This window comes from Rhipicephalus sanguineus, chromosome 6 (genome assembly GCF_013339695.2).
Source record: "Rhipicephalus sanguineus isolate Rsan-2018 chromosome 6, BIME_Rsan_1.4, whole genome shotgun sequence".
Taxonomy (NCBI): domain Eukaryota; kingdom Metazoa; phylum Arthropoda; class Arachnida; order Ixodida; family Ixodidae; genus Rhipicephalus; species Rhipicephalus sanguineus.
The window spans coordinates 140,164,906-140,189,029 of NC_051181.1; the positions used below are offsets into that span (position 1 = coordinate 140,164,906).

Here is a 24,124-nt window from a genome sequence, read left to right on the forward strand (position 1 = left end):
GGTATTTTGTGTCTACCTTTTGGCAAAGTTTAAAGCAGTGAAAAAAATTTCGCGGGGTGTCAGAACCCCCTCAGCCCTCTCTTAGTTACGGCCCTGTTTCTTTCCGTCGCATTGTGTAATCCTCCGGCTCCTTCCTCAGTGCCAGGAGTGGATCTTTTGTCCACGTGCTTAGCAGCGCCACGTCTTTCGCTGCAACAACGACGGCAGTTGCGTGAAACAATGGAATGCAAAAATTAAATGTGGTGACGTGGCATGACGAGGGACCTAGATAAAAGAGCACATTTCCATATCGGAAACGGCTGATTGCGGACACGCTCAGAGAGCATCAGTTGTTGGAAAACGGCGCATACAAACACGCATGCGATCGGCGCACCTTCAAGAGCATATTTGTGCACGCTCGCCGGCGCGCGCTCTAGGTTTTTCGCGAACTATGCACCCGCCACCGAAATCTTTTACTCATAGAAACTTCGCTTAAAACGAGGATGATTTAGCACCATGCCAGATTCTTTCGCATATGACCATGCGCTAGAGCGCGGCAGATAGTCCCTATAAATCACGTATGCGGAATCAATTGACAGGACACTTCTACTGTTTCAATTCCAACTCATAAACCCGGCAGCGCAACTGCATATGTGTAAAGGGAACCGCACAAAATACCCTGCTTTATAATTGATGTGAACACTCACGTGCAGCAGCGCTGTTACTTACCCGTGCCACAGCGTTTCAACATGCAGCCTAGCGGGCGGGGAAAACAGTTTCTTAGTATAAGACATGCTTCCGCGATTCAACTCTTACCTCGAGGCTCATATGTCCAGCGTATGATCTGCCTCTCGGCACACCGGCTGTGCTAGATTGTGTAGGAGCAATGCACTACTTGGAACGCGCCTGCGCCATCGGGCTTTCATGACGGGCTCGGTTTGTCGGGAAGCAGCGCGCGTCTCTTCTGCTGCCAATTGGTCAGACAAAAAGCACATCATCTGGTTCCCGGCACACGTTGGCCGACACGTACACGGAACCATCCTCAATGCCAACGAATTGGCTCACTCCCGGCGCGAGGTCTCACATTCCACGTCCGGGAGAACCAATCGGAGGCTGAGGACGTTACTTGGTACTTCAGAGATCCGTTGTTAACATTTAAATCTGCAAACATTACCAGTTGGAGAGGCGGAGGTACCCACTCCCACCCACACTTAACAGGGCTCATCAATCACTCTACTTTTGTTACAGACGGAGGCGTATGCATCGCCTTAAATGTTCCAAGTACATGGATGGCATAGAGCCGGGGTGCCCGCGTTGTGGCCACCCCAAATGCACCTTACAACACATGCTGTGGCAATGCCCTGCGTTGCGCGGGAGCAGCGAGTCTCCCTCTACGGGGCGGACTGGAACTATCTGCTCACAGCCAAGACAAAGGAGACCAGCTTAGGGCCATCCAGAGGGCCCGCGACATGGCCGTGGAGTTTAACCTCCCCGTCCCGTCGTGGGAGTGGCCCACCGGTGTCACCCCCTAAAGGGGGTCGAGCGCCGCCTCCGATAATAATAAAGTTCTTTGCCTGCCTCCTGCATTTCTTAGCAAGTGCTGACACCACCTTGGTGCTGACGCGATCGTGGCGTTAGTCATCCCTCAAGGTAGTGTCATCAGTGTCATCCCCCGTCGGGTCCTCCTGGGCCTACGAGCGGCGGCGATGTATGTCACATATATAGCACGTCTATACTCTGTAAAACCTAATAAAAAGTAGCTCCGTACACAGAACCACGAAGCGCCTGCCATTCGAACTAGCTGGTTCCTCTCGAACCGTATTTTTCTCGGCTAATGTAAATACTACGTACATTAGTGAAACTTGTTAAAATGGCTGATTGGGCGAGTTGGGGATTCATGATACTTGAAATGCGAGCGCGTAACTTAAACAGGGACTTCGGAAGACACGGACAAGCGCTTGTCCTTGTCTTCCGAAGTCCCTGTTTAAGTTACGCGCTCGTATTTCAAGTATCATAATAGTGAAAGGTCAGTCGTCACTACGACTGACCGTCGTAGTGACGTTTGGCTGAGTCGGCGATGTCAGAATCTCCGACTAAATTTATTAGGGTGTTCAAGTTTCCAACATAATGCCAGCGACACGAACGTGCGTCTCTGCGGGTAAAGTCACACTATCTGAGACACTCGAGAAGTGTTTGACCGTCCCGAAAATGTGTAGCGCTATTGGATGGAGGCACTTATGCGAACGTTCTCTGGGAGGAACAGCGATGGCTGTGGGTGGAAACTGGCATTTTTAGGGTAACCAACTGTAAAAGAACTTGTTGGTGGTCTGGTTGGTAAACCATTTCAAAATTATTTGAGCGCAAATACACGGGACATTCACACACGCACATATCCAGGCACCAAATACGTACAGTCGCGCTCATATGACTTGCAGCACGGGAGCGCGTGGCTTCACAAACTTAAGGTCGCGAATGGCTTCAGCTTGCCCTCATTGCCATGAGTGGTGTTGGAGCTCGTGAGGCCACGCGCTCCCCGTGAGCGTGACTGTACATGTACACTACACTCCACTGTTAAAGGGAACCACTCGAATGAGCACCCTTCATATTGCTGGTCCCCTAACGGCAAATGGATGGGGAAACTTCGTTCGTGTATGGCACTGCTCTGTCAAAAGGAGTCGCAACTGTCAAGCGCCAGTAGTCTTATGCAAATCTAAGGCATTATGCTTTTGCAAGAGAGCGAAAATCCGACACATGCCTTGCACGCAAAGTGGACCCGTCTGTACATGTTTGGTGCCTGGATGTGTAGCTGTGGGCGGTGTGTGAACTTGTTGTGTGTTGTACGCGTTTTGTGCCTGATGTGTGGGTACGTGCATGTGTGAATGGGCCGTGTGTTTGCGCTTAAATAATTTGAAATGGTAGCCGACTATAGCACCCTTCTCATCGTACAGTACTCACGGATTGAAACGTCAAAATGTAGGCTAAGCAATGCACATGCTTTCGTTTCCAGCGTCTTCAGTTCGTGTCGTATAGGCGTAATTTTACTAGAACGCTTACATAAGAGCCAACATTATCTTTAGCGGCCAGATTAGTAGTGGCATCACGCGACTATCTCGATCAATCACTCATAGCGGTCGTTATACTAAAATAAAAAAAATGTCGCATTTCTATCCGTGAGGAGTGCACAATTGCTTGGTCTGTTGTGGCCAACCCCTTCGACAGGTGGCTGCAGGTCATTCGAAGAACGATGAGTAATTTACGGCAGAACTATCGATGATCTATACCAGGTGTCTCAAACACGCGGCCTGCCGACTTTTCGCTAGCGGCCCGCTGCCCGCGCACATGAGTCTTCGCCCCATATGTTTTTATGGCTGTGGCTGTTTGTAACATTGATAAATGGTGCTCGCATTATTTCCTCGCCTATGGTGTTTAATAACGCTTAGTTCGGGAAAGCTTCACAGACGTACTGGTCTTAAGCTTTTTCTTTTTTTGCGAGGCACCCCATGCGGTCACCTTGTTTTGAAACATAACCGCGGAACAAAAACTCCATACTTCAATCCAGATTTTAGTCATTCTGTAGATCGGTATCGATATGTTTCTCGAATGCTTACGTGAAATCTCTTTCAGAAAGGATCCATATATGAGATATGGGAAAGGCCTTCTTTCCAATGGCTACGTTAGCTGACAATTTGGCCAAGCTCCTCCTCCAGCACCCCCCCCCCCCCACCAACCACCACCACCACCCCCGCTTCCGACTTTTCAGTGGCCCGGTGCTCTCCGGGACTCAATTTCGTGACTGCGGGCCCGTAGCTGACGTGAATTTGAGACCCTGACCTTTGGAACAGCAGAATCGTTTTGGTCAGAGACGGATCGCGTGATGCAGCTCATCCTTATCAGACGCGATAACACGATGATGGTAGTCACGGACGTCGTCTTCTTTCTGATAACCTAGCCTTCTATGTCTTCGTCTGGCCCACCCACTCATCGTCATTTGGTCGTTGCCAGCATTTGCGCTATCCCGGCGTTCAGAGCAGCTGCTTCGGCTTGTCTTTGCCTTTCGTGTTCTTTCCTCGACGTGCAGTGCCGCTAGTATAGCCGTGGCCTCCACGATTAGCTCCGGTAACGTGTCATTGCCGGAGCCAATCGCGGAGGCCACGGTTCAGCAAGCAGCTGTTTACTTGGCGGAACTCGTGCTGGTGATCTCGTTCGCTTTAGTCGCCACAAAGTCGGTCGCGAAACTGAAGGTATACAGTACGCGCTGTTTCCTATTCGTGGTGTGTGGTGTACTGTGCCGGAGTGTCTGCTATTCGTGAAGTGAAGGTCGCACATGCCGTCTATAGTCAGAGGTAAGTGTGCCCCTATCTGCTGGTTATTTCTTTTCAAGTACTGGAGATGATGCTCAAACATGCGCACTCTGAGACAAAATCTTGTGAAACAACGTTGCCGAGGACGCTTCCTCGCTTCGCGGCCCACGGCGAAGCTCTGTAATTGACTACGGTGCACGCAGTATTCGCATGCAGTTAGCTTGCACCGGAGCTCTGCGTGACCTGTTTTGGAAAGCAATGTTCTGGCGGCTGGTGCGGTACAGTGCGGACTGATGGTCACCGTCGAATTTGCTCACCGACTCTTGATCGGTTTTTACGGGTACGGCAATAGCGTTTGACCTGCATGCAAGATGCATTTCCATTTCGGATTCTACTTGCACATAAGACAAAGCATGCGCGCCTCCAGGAGCATTTCCTCACAATTTGCGTTGTCGTATATTATCCACAGCAACTACAGACACTTGAGGAGCGATGCATGTACGAGCATATGCTGAAATGTATACATTGCTCAGGTTGCGTTGTGTGTTTACAAATTATCTGACAACAGCTTTGGGGAAAAAAAACAAAAAAAAAACAGGAAGTACAAACAGGCAACACTGATAATTGCGCGTTGGCGTTGTTTGTCTTTGCCACATTTAAAATAGTGCACGGCACAAGTACCCTGATCTGCTGTGGCTATTATTTAGATATTTGGGTGTTTAGCTGTCTGCTACGTGTTGCATGCCGTGTGCACACTACTTGATCAAATGTTGCTCGCTGGCAGCACATAGCACTTGCTTAGCGCACATGACTGACAGCAGGCGATTCTAGAGAAGTCATGGCCGTACATGCATTATTTGTTTGTTCGTTCGTTCTTTTTGGAAAAAAGAAAGCTGCCGTATACATATACAGAGCTTCCGCGCGTCTTTCTCAACTTGAGCTGTATGGTCTTCTTACTGACGAGAGCAGCTGAAAAGAAGAATCAAGAAAACACGCCGAGAGCACGTAACAGGGATAGACGTGGTCTCATTTATTGCAGGTCAGTATTGCTTTTGAGGATGGGATGCTACATGACAGATACACGAGAGCTGGGATGACGTGAACGTGTATAATATGTACAACACAGCTTTTTTTTTTTTTGTCTCAGGGTGATGCGACATGATGTTGTTGAACGCTTCGTTTTCGATTGATCAACATGCTCGGGCGGATCTTCTGAGAGTAGGTGGTTTATGTCGAAGGGTCAAACTCTGCGACTATAGTGTTTTTCGCAGACCACAGAACATCGGGTAGAAACGCGGACACGTTACACTGATGTTATCAGGTAACGTCTTCATTCTTTTTTTTTTCCTTGAGCTTTCTGTTGCTGAAAGTGCCGAGGGCACGCAGGGTCTGGGGGTCGATGCAGGCGGTAGATCTGTTCCAACACGTATGATCTCGCATTTCGTAGTAACGCATTGACAGTAAGGATTGTTCAAGTGTATATTACGGGGTTTGATGTTCATCACATCCTGTATTCTCCACGGGCAGACTCAATTCTTTGGTCACATGAGGCGTTCCGCTCGCTTTTTGGTTTACATCTCGGCATTGGCACAAACCTTCGCAACGAAAAAGAGGCAACTTGATCACACTTGCCTAGTGGTCAGTTCGTGAGGGCCGTGACCGCTGCATTCGCGTGGCTGAGTACGAGTTCTTTCAGTTCCTCGCACCATTAATGGCCGCATCTTGACTTCGAAGGTGGACGAGTTTTTACCTGACGACTGCATACAGCCACGCGTCACTCAACGCGGGATATGTTGCCGCATCACTCACTGTCCCAAAATAAATAACAATCGACACGTGCTCTCACGGCACACACGGGCGTCAGCAGGCGATAGGACACGTTCAGTACGGCCTCCAGACGCTGTGGTGATCTCCCTGTGTCCGTAATGAATCCAGTACGGATCCTGCCAGCGACGGTGTCTGTGGTACGACAATGTCATCCGTTGTGTGTTGTTGCTGTTGCTGCTGCTGATGTTGTGCCAACGACAGTTGCTGTTGTTGATGCGTCCTTATGCTCGTCGTGTCCGCGTGAATGAGCGTGTTGTCGAGTCGCTGCTGTTGCGACTGCTGCATCGTCGAGGTGGTCGTGCCGAACCCTGCCGCGTCCATGACGCACTTCAGGTCGTTACCCAGGAACTGGAACGACGGGTGAGACATCGATCCGTACAACTGCGGATACAGCAGTGACGGCGGCATCACCGGCGGGCTCAAGTAGACTCCCGTGGTCGTGTGAGGCTGCGTGGTGGTCGTCGACGTACCCGTGGAAGTGCCGTTGCTGCCGTAGTACGAGTGCGTGGGCAGGAACCCGCCGTAGTTGGTCGGGTTAGGCAAGAAGTCGAGGCTCGAAGACGATGGGGAGGAGCTCGAGCTGCCGCCTCCTCCGTTGCCGTTACCCAGTAGCAGGGACGACGGCGACTTGGTGACGCGCGGTGGCGTGAGCAGCGAGTCGGAGTGCTGGTTCTGCAGCGCGACGTTGCCTGCGGACAAGGCGTTGACGTCGAGCGTCAACGATCGCGTGCTTGAGAGCGGCGAGTCTGAGGAAGGCGTCGATGCCGTGCCCAGAAGCGTGGACGGCACGGCCGCGGTGCCTGCGTGGCTGCCGATCGAATCCACGGGACAGGAAACGAGGCTCGCCGGTGAGTGGCTGCTGTCCAGGAGCGCTGCGAAGAAGGGAAACGCGTCTCTGAGAAAAACGAGCTGCTGATGAACCTTAAGCTTTTGACGTCGTGAAATAAAATTATTTCTACGTGTGCATAGGCGATCTTATCAGAGCCACAGCATCCACGGGCAGATCCAGCCGAATGTCCTGTTACTTTCAAATACTGCGAATCAGTTTAGAATTACTCAGAATTGCTTCTCAGTTACTTCCAATTGCTTCTGTTACTTCTTAATTACTCTCAGTTGCTTCGTAGCTACTCAGTTACTTCTTAATTACTTCTTATATCCCTTAGTAGTGTTTTAGTGCAGTGTTCGACGTATTGTATGACCCATGGAGCCACGAGGCTACCCGTTTGCAGTTTCGCTTTCATTTTTATTTTAATTGATTTGATTGGTGTCGACGCCGACCGTCACTTTTCGCGTTTGATGAGGCATTTAAGGATTTCACCTTGAAAATTTTAGACGTAGCGTGCACTCACTGTTGTGGAGAGACAGTCCCGCCGCGTTGTCGGATGCCGCGACGGCTGCCAGAGAGGAGACGTTTGCCGCGAGCGAAGTGGCCACCGCGGCGCTGGCGTCCAGCGAGTAGCTGACCGGCACGGGCGCCGTGCTGAAGCCGCCTGTGCCCGTGGCTGGAGCCAGGTACGGGTTGTAGTGAGGGTAAGCCGCGCCCCAGTGGGCGTCGGCGGCGCTCAATTGCTGCAGCGCTGCCTGCGCCAGTTCTGAAAAATCATGGAGACAAAAATAGAGACGTAAGTCGCGGGATCTCTTACTGATACCAAACGTACATACTTGGACGCGCTGTACGAGAGAGAGAGAGAAGCGAGGCAGGGGGGTGAGAGGACTCACGAGCAATCTGAGTACGAGATAAGAAATTGTCGCCATCAAGCTCTAGCAAAAGGGCACGATATATCTCTGGCTACCAGGACATACCGATATTACTGGTAATCAATTAGCCGACAACGCAGCCCGATCGGCCCATGAAGGAACCGAAGTAATTCCGATTCCTCCATCAAGGACTGATGCGGCAACGCAACTTTATTTGCTGGCTCGTAGTCTTAGACATACTTTGGTCGTCTCCTATCTTCCAAAGATGGGCTGTGCGAACTATAGCAAAGCGATCAAGCACAAAGACCTCGTTATGTGCGTTAAGCAGCATATTAGATGCAATGTCGGGCCTTTCAAATCAGCGATGGGTTTTAGTAATTAAATTACCTGTAATAAATTGGCCCAATCGGAAAGCTCTAATGATTCGCTATTTCATATAGAAAATCCCAAACTTAACTGACATCCTATTTGTAAATGTTAGTATCAGCTTCACTTGCGCATTTCATATTCGTTTATATTCTTTGTTATTTCCTTCCCTCTCCTCTGGAGTCTGTGAATCTCATTCACCACCGCTATACAGAGTAGCATGTCAGCGGTCACATACACGCCGGCAACAATCTCCGTTTTTCCAATAGTCTCTGTCTCTCTATCAAGTATGAAGTAAATATTAAACGGTAAAGCAATAAAGTATGAAATAAACGTATTTTGAAGCGTCAGTAATAGTCCTAATGTATTAATTTTTGTTTTTCTATGCCATTACATTCACACTGTACGGCAGTAATAAAACCCATTCTTTCTTAATTACGTTACCAAGCGGCAAGCTCGTTGTAAGTTGCCTACATGTCACTTCGCGTGTCCAGAAAAACGTTTAGCTAAATAGGAACTTCGTCCAAAAAAATAAAAGAAAGTGTGTGCGGCTCAGTGATGCGCACTACAACAGAACACGAATGTGTTGTGTGTAACTATACGGCAAACAGTGGCAGACGCGATATTTGAGCGTTGACAGAGTGCACCCCACCGCTCGCCTTCAAAGTTATGTAAGTGAAGTGGAAAGATCTAATACCAGTAATCATAACACGTGAAAGCTACAAAAGTACACTGCGTCCTAAGAAGCGGTAACTATTTTATGAATCCCCTTGCTGTCACCCTGACCTAGCGGCGACGATACGAAACGTGGAAGAATCTACGTGCTCTCAACCTAGCGCGTACGTGGGGTGATGTTTTCTACTGCAGAAAACGTTGCCCTCTTTATTTTCAAGGGCCGTTCTCTACTGTATTCGTCGCTCCAGAAAAGAAAGTGTGGTTGAGTATACGGTTTTTCATACTGCCGATGGCACATTTTGGTTGATGCGATTCCCTCTCCCCCCCCGTCCCCTATTTCTTTATCGTTAAACACTCTATTTTTTGTTTGCGCCGTGGTTCAGTTTTGGAAATCGGAACACCCGACTGCGACGAGGCTGTCATTCGTTCGCTGCGTTTCTACCGAGACGGAAATGAAAGAGACGTTTATGACGATCTCATCGTCTATATCTACTCGTCCTTCGATTGTCCTTTCTCGCATTTTTTGTACTTGATCCGCGCATCGCCACGGGCAAAAAACGGTTCATTTTCGCGGCCGTAATAGAGACCAATATCGGGGAGCCGCTTTCGGGGCCGCGACAGAGAACCCAACGGCGCAGGTCAGTCCCACGTATTGACTAAAGCGTCAAGGAGAGAGCGTCTGCCCTTGTTTGCCGTGCGGATTGCTACCGAAGAATCTGGGGAAACATTCTTGACCCTTAGCTTTTCCCCTTCCCCGTGAGGCAGCGGCTGGCGCCGCGTCTGAACTGCCTGCTCCGCAAGGATAAGGTTATTACACCGACGTCTCTTCGCTCGAGGCGTATAGGGGAACAATCGGCTTCTGAGTGTCTCGGAGACCGGACTGTGTGTGCCCGTATATGTCTTGAGACGACGCGAAGACTTGTTTACACGTGGGTCTTAAAGGGAGCCCGATGGGAAGGAAAGTTGGCGGTCTTGACGAATGGGTCGTAAAGGCAAACGGATTGCCGCAGGTTATCCCAGTTATGGAGTCGCGGAAGTTAGCTTTGGACGCGGCTGGGGATTGTGTAAATCCCCGTACCCTGGCTCGCCACTTGATTCTAAGACGCCTGATGCGGGTGGTTGTGGGCGCACCTGAAAGGGGTTGAATTTTGGGCGACTAAAGCATAGAACGTGCGCGAGTGGCTTTGGCCTGTAACGCTCGGCTCGTCCTACGCGACGACATTTACGAGCGAAATTCTTTTTTGTCGTCGACGTGTTTTGTGGCGATGTTTGAGCGAGCTACCACTAGTTTGTCATAAATACATCGCACTCGCGCTGTATAATGTTGCACTCCGCATTGCTCTTTATGATATTGAACCGTTGGTGTCTTCTCCGTAATAGTGCGGGAAAAGCTTTCGTTCTCCTTCCGGTTGACCACGGTGTTCCATAGAACCGGCATAAACTGAGACGAAAGAGAATACGCTCACAAAGGCAAAGCAGGGCGCATCGTAGTCACCTGAGAGAGGGCCGAAGACTGCCATATTCTTTTACTCAACAAGAACTGTCGCGTCATTGTTCAAAGAGCAGGGTCATAGGCACGCATGTTTTTTGACGATAATGATGACGTCCAAGGCCCCTCTTACGTTGAATTCCAAGAATTGTTTACTTTCATTTTTACTCCCGGAAAGCCAGGTTACTAAGACAAAGACATACAGAATCACATGATATCGCTTCATTTTCTTTTGACTTTTAATTCATTGTGAAACCACTTGTATTTTGGACTCTACCAAAGGCGGGGAACAAAGGGAGGGAGGGGGGGTTGATGAAGCTTTGTCCCCCCCCCCCCTTCCCGCCCTCTAATGGGCACGCCTATGGCAGAGCGCCTTACGCCGCCGTATATCCCCGAAAGAAGACGACAATTCGCCCTTGCCACGAGCCCTCGATAACCGCACAGAGTTTGCCTGTATTTTTTAACATTATTTTTTTCTGATATTACTAGGCGTTTACATTTACAATATACCTGATAAGAAGGACCGACTGTTACAGTCAGCATTCGAAGATGTTTGAGACTAGGCTACGCAGATGTGCCGATCTTAGAGAACACGGCAGACATCGTTCTTCGACCTTTTGTTAGCGGTTATAGTGTGCCGGGCTTTGCACGTCACCTTGGCAAACACGCGAGGTTTGACGAACCTGGATCGGAGGCCTCCCGCTCGGCCAATCTGGCTGATTGTTATGCATGACCTCCGTTGGGCGAAGAGCGGATCTTTTTATTCATCATCGATCTCTTCCTCTTCTCTTCGTGCCGCCACTTTTTTTTCCCCGACTGCCACCGTAAACTCTTGGCACCTGTCCTCAACTATTTATGCAGATGAGACGACAGCAAGCTTCAAGGAATCACGGTGACCCTAATTATCATCCAAATTGAATTTCTCGTTCCTTCTTATTTGCTCGCGCCGATGGTGCCTTTTAAATCGGTTTTACTTTTTCCGTCTTCTACACGTCCTTCCGCACAGTTCCCTTCATCGGATCAATGCAGTTCTCTCACATTATTTTCCTGACTCAAACCATTAGCCATGCCCTAATATAAAATCTAAGAATTCGTTTCAAGCTTTGCCTCGTTGTAGATAGTAAGCGGTGGCCATGCATACGTCATGCATATGTCCATGCATATGTCAAACAAAAAAAGGCAATCGGTTACGTTTGCCTTTTTATTGCACTGTCACGCGCTTGTCTGTATCATATGACCTATAATGACGCAATGGTATTATATCCTGGCGGTGTTACGTATTTTTTATCCAATACTTGCTTTCATGCTATGCAACCTCTTGCTGTTTTTTTTTTTTTGCTTATCTCTTAATTTGTTGTTTTTTCACTGTTTTCTTTTCTTCTAACATCTGAATCAGTCTGTAACATGGAATTTTTTTTGCTCTGTGACAATTTGTGAACCCTTTTATGCATCCAGTGTATTATGTATTGAATTGTACCATATTCCCTCTCACCCTATACCTCTTCGGCGAGCCTGTGAGATATCTCTAAATAAAAAAAATATATATAATAAACAGGACTACATATATGTAACGCGTAGACACAATACCTTACTGACTTTGCACCTTACTGATCTTACATGAGCTGTGCACTCATTCCACACGAAATTCCTGTGACGCCTTTTCTTGTTTGGATGTTTTTTATTGATCTTACAGCTTTCTCCGTGCAGCACCTACGGGGGAAGATTCTGTACGCAAAAATGAAATTACGTTTAAGGTAGGATGCTGCATGGTGCCAATGTCGGCGCATTACGTATCGGTATATGAATCGAACGCTGCGACGCAACCACGTTGTTTTGCCCCGTTCATATCACAATAACTTCTACAGACTCATTGTATGATATCAACCAAGCGCGCTAGTGGCTATTCGCGGACAGTATATAATCGAGACTTCGAATTACAGTTGAAACCCGCAATAACGAAATCGGCGGGGAAAGCACAAAATTTCGCTCTTGCGGGAATTTCGTTGGCGCGAGAATGCGGCAGAAAAGACATGTAATTTACAAAAAAACACATTTCATTTCCAAAAGTCAGTAAGTTTGCTTTGCCGGGCCTTACCACGCAACAATTCCATGCCTCTCAATCGGGAATCTCATTTGCCACGGCACAAAGTTCGCCCCATGCACTGGTCAGTGACGGAGGCACTGCGCTGTCACCAGTAATTCGGTGTAATTGCAGCCTTCTCTTCCAGCGTGATGAACTTCCGCTTTTTCGTTGGAGGCGGCATCTTCGCAGGCAGCGAAATCGGACGAAGCAATCGCAACACACAGTTCACGTTGCACCAAGCGACCAAGAAAACGCTCCACAAATGGCTCCACACACGCGACCATGTGCGCGCAAAGCCCACAAAGCTAAGCACAGAGTCAAGCGAACCAACGAAACTTCATGAGGAATGTGGATTTGGCTACGTAGTCCGCGATAACGAGCGGGTGTTTCGGCAAGTCATCATCATCATCACGGTCGCCAGCTTTTTTTTTGTAAACAATGATAGCGGCTGCTTCTCAAGTGCGCTGTAGCGATAGTTTTGCACAATTTAAGTGTAGAATGAATTCATTCCAGCAGTTTTCGAATGTAGTTAATGTTGCGAGAGTAGAATATTTGCGCACTGGTGCTTCAAAAATTTCGTTAATGAGGGACTGCAGTATGAATATCTTTCGTGGTCTCGAGTTACGAAATGCATTGACTCCTATGGGCGTTCGCCGGTGCTTCGAAAATATTTCGTTGCGGTGAGAATTTCGTTCCCTCGGGATTTCGTTATCGCGGGTTTCGACTGTAGTGCAATAACGCGCTTGCTTCGCAGTGTTGCACCGAAAGGTTGTCGACACACATCAACTGAACTTCCGGTCTGTCAGATGCATAATGAGTACCAGAATTGTATACTTCTGAATTTTTCGCGATAATCTTTTACCAGCGAAGCTGTTTAAACTGGCCGTACTTTGTGCGGCCTATCAGAGAACTATCATCATCATGAATTGGTATGTGCCACAAAAATTGGGCAAATCCCACCACTCACTACTGGTCTACTGAAGATGAAGAAGGCAACGATTAGCCCAAAAATGGCTATCATCATGGGTATGTGCCGCGCAAATTGGGCTAATACCACCACTGGTTCACAAAGAGAGAGAAAGAAAGCTATAGAAAGAGAGCGAGAAATTTTGAGAGAAATAATGGGAACAAAGACATAAAAAGATAGAAATACAGAGAAAGAGAGAGAAAGTAAGAGAAACACAGAAATAGAGGGAAAGAGATAGAAAAATACAGAAAGATCAAGAGAGAAATAAAGAGAAAGAAAGAGAGAGAGAAAAAGCAGAGATAAAGAAAGGGTCGTTCTATGAGAGGTGCGAACGCTTGGTTCTGGAGTTTGGACATCAGCGTCGTGAGTCACGTGACTAACCTAGCAAGAGCCTAGCAACAACCTAGAAGCAACCAGATTAGACTTCAGAGTCGTCCAGTTTCGCAGTTTCAAGCCTTGCGCGACATAGTGCGAGCTTCGTCAATTTTTTTTAAAGGAATATGAAGTAAATGCATGCGACCGTTTGTGATACAGGTGCCCCAACAATGAGAATGCGTACTTGTCCTTGCCCGTCTTCCAACGCGTATAGTATGGCTTATAATAGAGACTTCAGCTGGGCCTCCCTGAGCGTCTCGCTTATGTATTCCGGTTATCGTTTTCGCCTCCATCTTTTTACTCCTTTCATACTCCTTTTTTTACTCTCACACAGAGCAGTGAAACACACCGGAACATCGCTATCTGGTCGGCCGCACCAGGCCTGCGCAGGATGGTTAACCGCCCATTCACAGAAAGCAAACAAACTTCTTGGTCATCACTGGCCTACGCGAACTTCAGTGCGAGTCGCTATGAAGGCACTTGCTGCGTTGCCTTGTGACTGTATATTGGATAGCGTTTTAGTGTGTTAGTCGGGCCGTGATGTTAAGTGTCCTTGTAGTGTCTTCATAAACATTTCTTTCCAATTGTTCGTTCATGCCCCCTTTCCCCTGCTCAAATGTAGGGCAGCAAAGGCAATTACTGTGGTCAAGCATCCTCCCCATCTTCCCTCTCCCCCCTCTCTCTCTTTATCAATCTACTGTGCTACCACATGAAAGGGAACAAAACGACATTTTGGAGAGGATGAAGTGAGCACGACAGATACAGCGGTTCACTTCGTATTCACTCGTCCTGTCCAAATCGCCGTTTCGTTCCCTTTCATGATGCACCAACCAGACCCGTCACACACACTGCCATACTGCCACATTTTCTCTGCTGACATTCACTGACCGTGGTGCGAACCGGCGCCGGGTATCCTCGGGGAATGTCCAGCGCCCACTGTTCTGCCGTCTTTCGGCGCAGGTGATCCCACTCGCGCAGTGGGTCCAGGAACGGAGGCCGCTGGCCGAACGCACTGGCGAATGCACGGAACTGCTGCTGTTGGCCTGCACAGGAAAAAAAGGGAAAAGGCAGAGCGCATTTAAGCACACGCATTTCAGAACTTTTTTTATTCCGAACGAAGATTAAGTTGCTATAAGCGTTTGTTGCGATTGAAAACTTCCCGTAGACCCGTCACAATCGTCTAGTGGTTGCGGTGCTCGACTGGTGACCCGAAGGCCACGGGATCGAATCTCGGCCGCTGTGGCCGCATTTCGATGGAGGCGAAATGCTACAGGCCCGTGTTCTTAGAATTAGATGGTCAAAATTTCCGGAGCCTTCCACTACGGCGTCGCTCATAATCATATCGTGGTTTTGAGACGTAGAACCCCCAAAATTGCTATTACTAAGAACTTCCAGAAAATGCTCGTTCACAAGCACCGAATATATCTGAATAACTTATTGCGCTTGGACTATATGCACAGACGCTGAGGACGCTGCTTGTTAATGTTGCCAGCAACGGTCACGGTGCTCGTATTCGAGGTATATTGCACATGGATCTGCAATGTGCAATATACATGACCTCTGTAATGCAAAAAATACGTATATGTAATGTGCATATTAACTGTAGTGTATAGTACACAGAGCGAAACGTCTGAGTTACACGCAGAGTGTATGGCGCACAAATCGTGTCGTTTTAACATTTTCCACTTTCAATGGGTTTATTTTTCGGCTTCCTTCGTGCAAGACCAAAGCTAAACTATCTATAACGATATCTGAGACATCAGTAGGCCTACTTCTTGACGCAGAAACGTGAGTTTATTCGACATGGAGTGCAATATTAGGGGACCCCGTTCGAGCTCTGCAGTGGTCTTCGGGCTGAAAGAATTATTAAAAATGTAAAATAGTAAATGAAAATATTGTGCGTGTTGAATGAATTAAACTATGATAGGTGGCGAGACGGTTAATACGTTCGCTCGGTTAACACGTACGTACGTTAACGCACTCGTCTCGTCTACTACTGCTTCTGGTTCGTCCTCTGCGCAGTTCCAACTCAGTTTTAATACGTTGCGAACTTGAAATCAGATCACGGGTTTCAATAAATACGTGCGTTTTCTTCTCCAGTGAAATATTAGGACGAGGAATGACGATTTTAGTGGTGGCTTATACATGCTGATGACTTTTCGTGCATTGCGCTGTTCGGAAAAGATTAAGGGAAATGATCTTGTAGCTTTCTTACATTCTTTTTATTCACTCAGCGCAATCTTTTAGGTGCTAACTATATAACTCAAACGCCCAAGATGGTGCCTGTGACATAAGCCGCAAAATTTATGGCCAGCACTTCAAATTAAATTACAGCTATATGCCATATGAGTGTGAAACGACGCATTGGGCTCAATCGCATGCCTATAGTCAGATACAGCGTTAGACATCTGTGCACGCTTGTGTGCGATGCATGCACACAAGCGTGCAGCATTGGGAGCGCAAGCCAGACTGACGTCATGAGCCGGACGGCTGGTGGACCCGCCTTCTGAGAACCCAGCTGAGTGCATGAGTGGGACTATTTCTATTCGCGGAGGCGGTCGGCTGCCGCGCTTAGTCATTTGGGCGCGGCTTCTCCGGACCTCTTAAGTTTTATCCAACTATAGATATTAATTGGCTTCTCTTGTGCGATCTTCGGGAAGGAGCCGATAGCCGTAGGGAAATCGACCGACACCCGTGGTGCTTATAGACCACGAGGCAACATGCATGTTACCAATCACGGAGTAGCATTGCACCCCTGGCAACAGACACGCGTTGTTGACAAACAATTCAGTGATTGAGAAATGCCTTCTTTTCCCCTTTCAGAGCACTCTTTGTACAGGTGTGCTATCGTTCTCCTGAGGGACCCCGCCGAAGGTTAAGTCCACAGTTGTCGCACTGATCCGTCGCAGCCCTCGTCGTGGCGAGGACACGATGTCACGCAACGCTTGTTTCCACGTCTTTGACTTGCGCTGCGGCGCCAACTGACACAGTATAACTCTTGGCAACACGCAAGCAGCACCTCCCCTGCTTGCGAGCACAGTCCTTGAGGCTATAAGTGTTTCGCGAGGCTCGTGTATTCAAAAGCAACGCAGATAGCGAACTCCTCCGCGGTTGCTGATCTGCAGGCTCGAGCCAAGACGGATACGTGTGTGCTTTTTCTGAGAGAGCGAGAGGGAGAGAAATATCGGAACGTGCGGCATTGGAGATAGCCCAGTTTTCTGTGCGGGAATCGGAGGGGACGGCAAAAGCCACGATGTGTGTGTTTGTTCTTGCGGTGTACCGGTCTGTGGCTTGAGACCTGAGCTGCAGACAGATAAACAAGGGGGGGGGGGATGTTTATCTCATTCTTATCTCTTGTACGTGCACCTCCGAGCACCCGCAAAGATGTGGTACCGCAGGAGGTAGGTCCCTGTAATGCATACCGGAGGACACAAGTCCTTATGTGTGATGTGGCCAACCTGACACGCCTTCCAAGGGGAATGAATACAAGAGTTTGTCTTGAAATCTCTCGCCCAACCCTCGCGTTAGCTAAGAGTGCAGTGAACGAGAAATATGAAACGGGCGTCAGGTCGGGGTTCGCTTCAGCCACTTGACGTGGACGAGCGCATGTGTCCTTCGATATTTGCGTTTGTTTTGACGTCCACGTCCACGTCGTTTCTCTGTGTTCCTGTCCCTTCGGTGCGCTATAGGTGTTAAGTTTGATTCGAGCCTTTCATTTTAGAGACGAGTTTCACTAACTAGCTCCTCAAGAAGTACTTTTAACATATGCGCGAATATCGCGATTGGCGATATATCGAGGTGAGCAATAGAGACTAGCGTTGAAGTAATGATGTGTCAATGAGCGAATCAAGACCTTGGTGTGACGTCCTGCAGTTATTGTGAGAGCGTCTCAATGCCTGAATCCAGAAGGCAGTGCCTGTCCTTGCCACTGTCGAAACGCAAGAGCAAAGAGCAATTTTAGATATGCAGTGTTCGCAAGTTTATATATATATATATATATATATAATAGTATAGATATATATATGATATATATATATATATATATATATAATTAGAGAGTTTTAGTGTCGGGGCCCCCACGCTGCGTACTTAAGTTCTTACGTTCTTTTGTTCTCTCCTTGGGGTTGCTGGTGCCCGTGGATAGGGGTAACCGGCACTCTAAAACCCTCTATTTTCTTGAAGCACCGCCACTCATGCACCAGGAAAGCCGCAAACCACGATTCTCCCGCATTTTATCATCGCGCCGAGTGAAAAACAAATGCCACCCGTGTTTTCTCCATGCGCGTCAGCAGCGGGAGGAACCTTTCGCTATCAATCGAACCTGAATGCCGGTCGGCCCGCACTTCGCGGCTTGCTTATGTGGACCGCGATAAGGCTACGAGGGACAACTGACAGTCAAGAGGCTCTCTTTCGAGGACCCCAGTCTCGCATGCACACGCGTTTTCCTTTTGAGCTTGCACAATTTGGCCTTTCACTCAATGTCGTCTCTCGTTCGTATTCATATTAAGCTTGCGTATCTAGTGTCATTCGGGCGATCTCCCTATCAGCTGTAACTTCACGGCGCCTTCACACGCCATTTCCTGTCGAAGAGGAGAAATGCGATAACAAGCTTTGCCTTGCCTGTACAAACTTTTAAAAGAAAGAGATGTTTTGTTATCGGGAAGGCTTTTTGTGTGAGCCTTTTGTGTTCGAGGCATGGATACTTCTGCATGAAGAAATGAGGACAAGGAAAAAAAATGAACGAGAAATTCCAGATCAACAGCTTTTAGCTGGAAACTGTTGTGTAAAGGCCGATAATAGTTTTAAATGTTATATCCATGTATTTGATGATAGAATGCACACGGAAGACAATCAAGTGCTATAAGTGTTTACATGAAGAAACTCAGAAAATCTCGAGTATGCTATCAGTATCCACCGACTGACGCGTAGACCGCCATCAGTTGTATGACAAGGTTCGCTGCATATATGATAATTATAGGAATTGGACGTTTTATCATAGATTACGGGATTGCATGGCTTTCACTTTTTACTGCTCAGTCATTAGCGCTCTTCTCTTATCAGTGACAACGTAAGGTTTGCTTGATATACTTGCCAAGAGCATTACCTCGATCATCGATTTCTCTTTCTTCTCAAGGAGCCGTTAAAATTGCCGACACAAATTCCAGCAGTAGCAGACCGATAGAATGGATGCCGTTATTGATAATTGGCAATCTGACCTCTTGAAGAAGTAGTCGCCCGATATTGCCGACTACAGTAAATGCCAAAGCTATAGCATACTGCTGTTTGAATCTGCTGCATTGTCAAATCGTCTGTAACGCTTGACTTGTAACGCTTAGCGAAGAAAGATACCGCGCGAATCGGCCATGAACGAGAGGGTATATATATGCAGTCAGAGAATAGCACAATAAAAAAAAATTTTGTTTAGTTTAAATATAAAAAAATGTGGTCGCCCTAGTCTGTGTTTCTTTCCTTTTGCTCTACTGTGTTACGCGCAGTCTCTCACCTTCTTTCTCTTTATTTCCTAAGCATTATAATCCAACTCTCCGAGGACTTTTATTCAGATCTTTCACCTGCTGGCAATAATGGTAAACATATTAATTGACATTGTTTTTTGTTGTTGTAGTTTACTCACGTCTTGGCTCGCGGGGTCCGTCGACGGTGACCTTGATGGCCTTGGCATACGTCGCCACTTGTGGAGGATTGGTGCTTAGAGTGATGGTCAAGGTGAAGCTCTTGCCTGCACCATAAAAAAAAAGAGCGAAATAAGAGGTCACGTCGTGCCTGCAACAGAGACGTAACTAAGTAGGTGTTCGACGTAACCGAAAAAAAATGCAGTCGCCCCCAAAAGTTTACCACGGTCGAAGTCTCATGATCGATGAGAAATGATAGGATATTCAGCGTTAATGGCGTGGACGGTTTTAGTTTAGTGGATTGCTACGCAGGTCGCTTAAAATATTGCACACTATATATCTGCGCGCGTGCGGCCTTCTGTTTTTTCTGTTGTCTTTCTTATAGCGCAGTTAAAGCATTACAAAATGAACGTCAACCAACTAGCCCAACTTGGTATACTCTTCTGTTGAACAGAGTAGAAACACTAGTCCAGTGCCGGCGCTGCCGGCGATATGCAAGGCTACGTGTAGCCCCGTTGCCTCTTTTTTTTCTTTCTCGCGCTCCGCTGGGCTAGCTCCTACATGGGAGTGTTACGCGCACCACTTTCCAAGGTTAGCGCCCCGTGTTCGACACTCGCTTCGCCTGCCGCAGAGCACTTACCGGGCTCGGACTCGTTTTTCATCTCGTTTCATGCACCATCCCCCAGCGCACCACTCTGGCCTCCCCGCATTAGAGAGCCGAAGCGGCAGCAGCAGCAGCAGCGGCAGTGAACTGCTCTCGACATTCAAGTTTCTTAGCTTTTCAGCTCGGCATCCGCTCTGCGTCTCTCCCTCTACCTCGTTTTCTTTCGTTATTGTTTTTTTTTTTTTCAAAAATATTCCTAATGTGAGGTGCTAAGTAGAAAGATGAACATAAGCACTCACTGGCATGGGTAAAGGAGCATGGCCTTTATTTGATGTCTTCGCTCCTGAAACACTTTTACCGTAGCTGCCGGGGAAGCCTTGCTTCTAAGCTGTTTCACTACGTCGTTGCCTAAGTCCCTGTTTCTTCGCTTCCTGGCTTCTTCTTAGGCCGTTGCATGAGGGCGAGCTTACGTCTTTATTTCGCTGTGTCACTCCCTGCCTCCTCAGAGTCGTTTACTGCTGTGCTTCTGGCAAACTTTATTTTTCTTACATGCTCTTCTTTCGCCTGTGCCATCGGAGTGATTTGCACTTTGTGAAGTTTTCTCTTCTGTAGGTACATCACATTTTCATCCACTCTTTCCTCTAGTGCCCGGGTTGGAACCCTGAAAGCGCACTCGCGTTTAGTTGGAATAGCTTTGTAGAAAACACCTCGATAGCCGCGATCAAGCGCCGTCTCGACGTATACTTATGGATGTCAAGAGGCAGCCCAGTACCGTCGCTTTCCTCCTGGTCGACGCCGCGTCCAATTTCATCCTGAACATGATGAAATCCCGGCTCAAGACTAGTATATACGAAAGTTATTTTCGTCATTGCAACGACGACGGACAAACGCGCTGGTCCCCCTCTTCGCCATCCACAGGCTCCGCCTGACCACGGGCGGGCAAAAGCGTGCCGAGCGATTCCGATCCATCTTCGAGAGGATAGCCAGCCTGGTTGCGCACGCGGCGCCGCGTTTCGTCGCTCCCGAGGATGCTAAATATCTCGGGCAGTACGTTCGTCGGTTTCGCATAATCCTGCCGGTCGACATTTTCCAAACGAACGTGTTGCTGCCGAAGCTGAGCGATCGCTACTCGTGGAACTACATGCAGCTGCGAGCATCCGGGGTGGACTAACGCAACGGATGTCTTTGCCGAAGAACGTCCCGCGGTTGGCGTTTAAAGACGCCATCGAAACCAAGCACCTGATCGTGCGGGACGACACCGTATACGTTTCCTCAGGCCTGTACACCGCTATGAACATGTCGCACGACTATACGATCCCGCTGTCACATACGCCACGATTGGAATTTCCCTGGCTGATGCGCTGTGGAACAGTGTGTTCAAGAAGCACCTCAGCAACGAGACGGAACTTCTGTTCAACGTCGTGAACGAGTGCCGTGCTGCTTCGGGACGCGTCTACCCGAAAGTTGTGTTCTGGTACACCGAGCTGGAGGCGGCTCGGAGCAAGCAGTGGTCCGACATGTTCCCCGTGGGCACCTTCGCGAAAGCTTCGCGCTGCCAGGTGTTCTTCCTCCTGCTCATTTTCAATATACTACTGCCTCGGCTACATCTAAAAAATAGCGCATGAAGGGACAAGAGTCGAATTACCTGCTTTCGAACACCGAGGACTATCACAAGGCCTTCGGCTGTCCCTGGAGCGGTGTTAGAGACAATGCGACGGATGCGTGCATTGTGGAGGGTCGCGACGCATTCGTGAACGCGAGAGAGGCTACTACAACTAGTGACACCAACGCATTACGTGGTTAAGTATAGGCGAAGACATATTCGCTGTTCGTAAGGAATTCCTGTCGTTCTATTTTTCATTTCGTCGCTGTAATTATTCAAGAATGTTTTGCTGGATGTGTCAGTGCGTTTGAGAAACTATACCTGAGGTTAGTTTAATCCTGTTAAGTTGTTTTCGCGTTCTTTTTCCATAGTTTTATCACGTAGAGTGTGTATTCTTGGTGTCAAACATACGCTACCGAAAGGTAACACAGGAAAACTTCGCACGCAACCGTGATGTCGCAGTGTCGTTTAAGGTTGCAGAAATGACTTTATAAGAACATCATTCGGCGCAAGTCTTCAACTATTAACTTCCATAAAGTGCGGCAGGTGGGATCTCTTAAGTGCAAGAAATGTTCTCATGCCATATGCCGTTAAGGCATATGCCTATGTTGTATGTGAGTATAGGGGTGTTGATTCCTTTGCACATAATTGGCGCCTACGTCGCATTATGCAGTCCCTCGCTTACACGTCGCTTAAATGCGCTCAGCGGTTGACTGTACTCGGGGACAACTTTTCTTGGCAATAAAGGAAGGCTACAGAGCCGAACTATACGCGTGTACTACCACTGAAGAATATAGTCCCACAATTGTGTCCGTGTTTTCTGCGTGAGAATAAAAAACAACATTGCTTTATTTTCTACGGGACGCTGTTTGAAAAGAGGGTCAGCACGCACCAGGGAGATATTTATATTTGTTTTACTTTATGCAGTTTCATTTCGCGTTTTTGCTCGCGTGAAAACGTCGCATTTTTTACATGCACCTGACAGTCAAAATGGCGTCTTCATGTCCTGGTGAGCTCTCGTCACCCTCCAGGTTTTCCGGCGACTCGCCGAAGGATCTTGTGACGAATTTCACTAACAAATGGCTGTCTAAGCCTGTAACGGCCACTCGAATAATCGAACGGCCGTCACAGGAGATACGGAATGTTCACAAACCAAAACTAAGTTCGAAACGCGCGCCGAACTGGACTACTTCGCGGAGCAGTGCATGTGCAGTAGCTGCGCCCCTGTAGCCTTTCCTTCATGGCCAAGAAAAGTTGTCCGCGAGTATAGCGCCAGTGTTAAAGTACTACATACTTGCTTGAACGAAAGAGGGGAATTTTTTTTCGAGGGGCTCGTTTATATGTTAGACACAACAAAATGAATTGAACAGATAATTAGGGCAGGGAAAGCGTAGATGACGTTAATTGTTGTCCTTAACTGTTTAACTCCGTTTAACTGTGTTAATTGTTGTCTTTATCTTTAACTTGAAATGAAGTGTACGAAAAATCCCCCTTACCGTCGATGGGATTACATCCTTACTTGTAGCTTTGTGCTACAAACGGATGGTGGCAACTTTTCCTGTGCTACTGGATTAAAGCACTGTGTCTATACAAGTCCCCGCGGTGGCCCATGGTTACGGTGATTGTATGATGACCCGACACACGCGGGTTCGATCCCGGCCGCGTCAGTCGCATTTCGATGAAGGCAAAATGATGCTGGATGCCCGTGTACTGTACGATGTCGGTGCGCGTTATAAAAAAAATTCCGGCAGATCCCACACATCGTGGGAGACGATGTCATGCGAAGCAGTAGGCGAGTAGCAGCCTATACCACATTTTTGTTGTTGTTTTGAGCTAAGCGTTGCGTGTTGGACCGACGTCTTTGTTTACATTTAGTAGTTATGGGTATATCGTGGCCTTACCAGACACGTCGAATACACTAGCACCCAAAGGGTATATTATGGTCCTAAGTAACGTCGGCACTTGCTTTAGAGCACAGATGAGTTTTATCGAAACGAACTGAACGCTACGGTGCGATTATGCGCATATCATAAGCAGCGGTCTATCTATCTATCTATCTATCTATCTATCTATCTATCTATCTATCTATCTATCTATCTATCTATCTATCTATCTATCTATCTATCTATCTATCTATCTATCTATCTATCTATCTATCTATCTATCTATCTATCTATCTATCTATCTATCTATCTATCTATCTATCTATCTATCCGCCTACGTCTGGGTGCTCTCATGATCGCCTCCTTAACTTCGTGTAGACCAAAATTGGCATGCGTGGGTAAGAGGATTTGACGAATATGACTGTCTGGTCATTACTTGAATAACGTGAAAATCCTGTCGCGTACGTCGTCAAACTCTTTGCTCCAGACACGTGTGGCACATACCCGTTTACCACGTGCCGCGGTGTACGGGTATGCGCCACAGGTGATTGACAGTTTATATCTACCCAGGAACAGCGAGAACATACATTGGTAATTAAAATGAGAGAGCGTTAAGAAAGAATTCACAGCATATCCACGGGTGA

At 47.9% G+C, this 24,124-nt stretch overlaps 2 protein-coding genes across 2 annotated transcripts in view; both read right to left on the minus strand.

Annotated features, from left to right (window-relative positions):
• Positions 1-24,124, minus strand: part of LOC119396564 (runt-related transcription factor 3) — a 49,457-nt gene that overhangs the window by 9,019 nt on the left and 16,314 nt on the right. Inside the window, exons 2-3 of the mRNA XM_049417141.1 lie at positions 19,393-19,497; positions 14,649-14,803 (exon numbers count right to left, since the gene is read on the minus strand). Of these exons, the coding sequence (XP_049273098.1) occupies positions 14,649-14,803; positions 19,393-19,497 (260 nt within the window). The remainder of the gene's footprint in view (positions 1-14,648; positions 14,804-19,392; positions 19,498-24,124) is intronic.
• Positions 5,284-24,124, minus strand: part of LOC119396565 (runt-related transcription factor 3-like) — a 399,999-nt gene continuing 381,158 nt past the window's right edge. The window contains 2 exon segments of the mRNA XM_049417140.1: positions 5,284-6,979; positions 7,457-7,699. Coding sequence (XP_049273097.1) covers positions 6,162-6,979; positions 7,457-7,699 — 1,061 coding nt within the window. The 3' untranslated portion in view covers positions 5,284-6,161.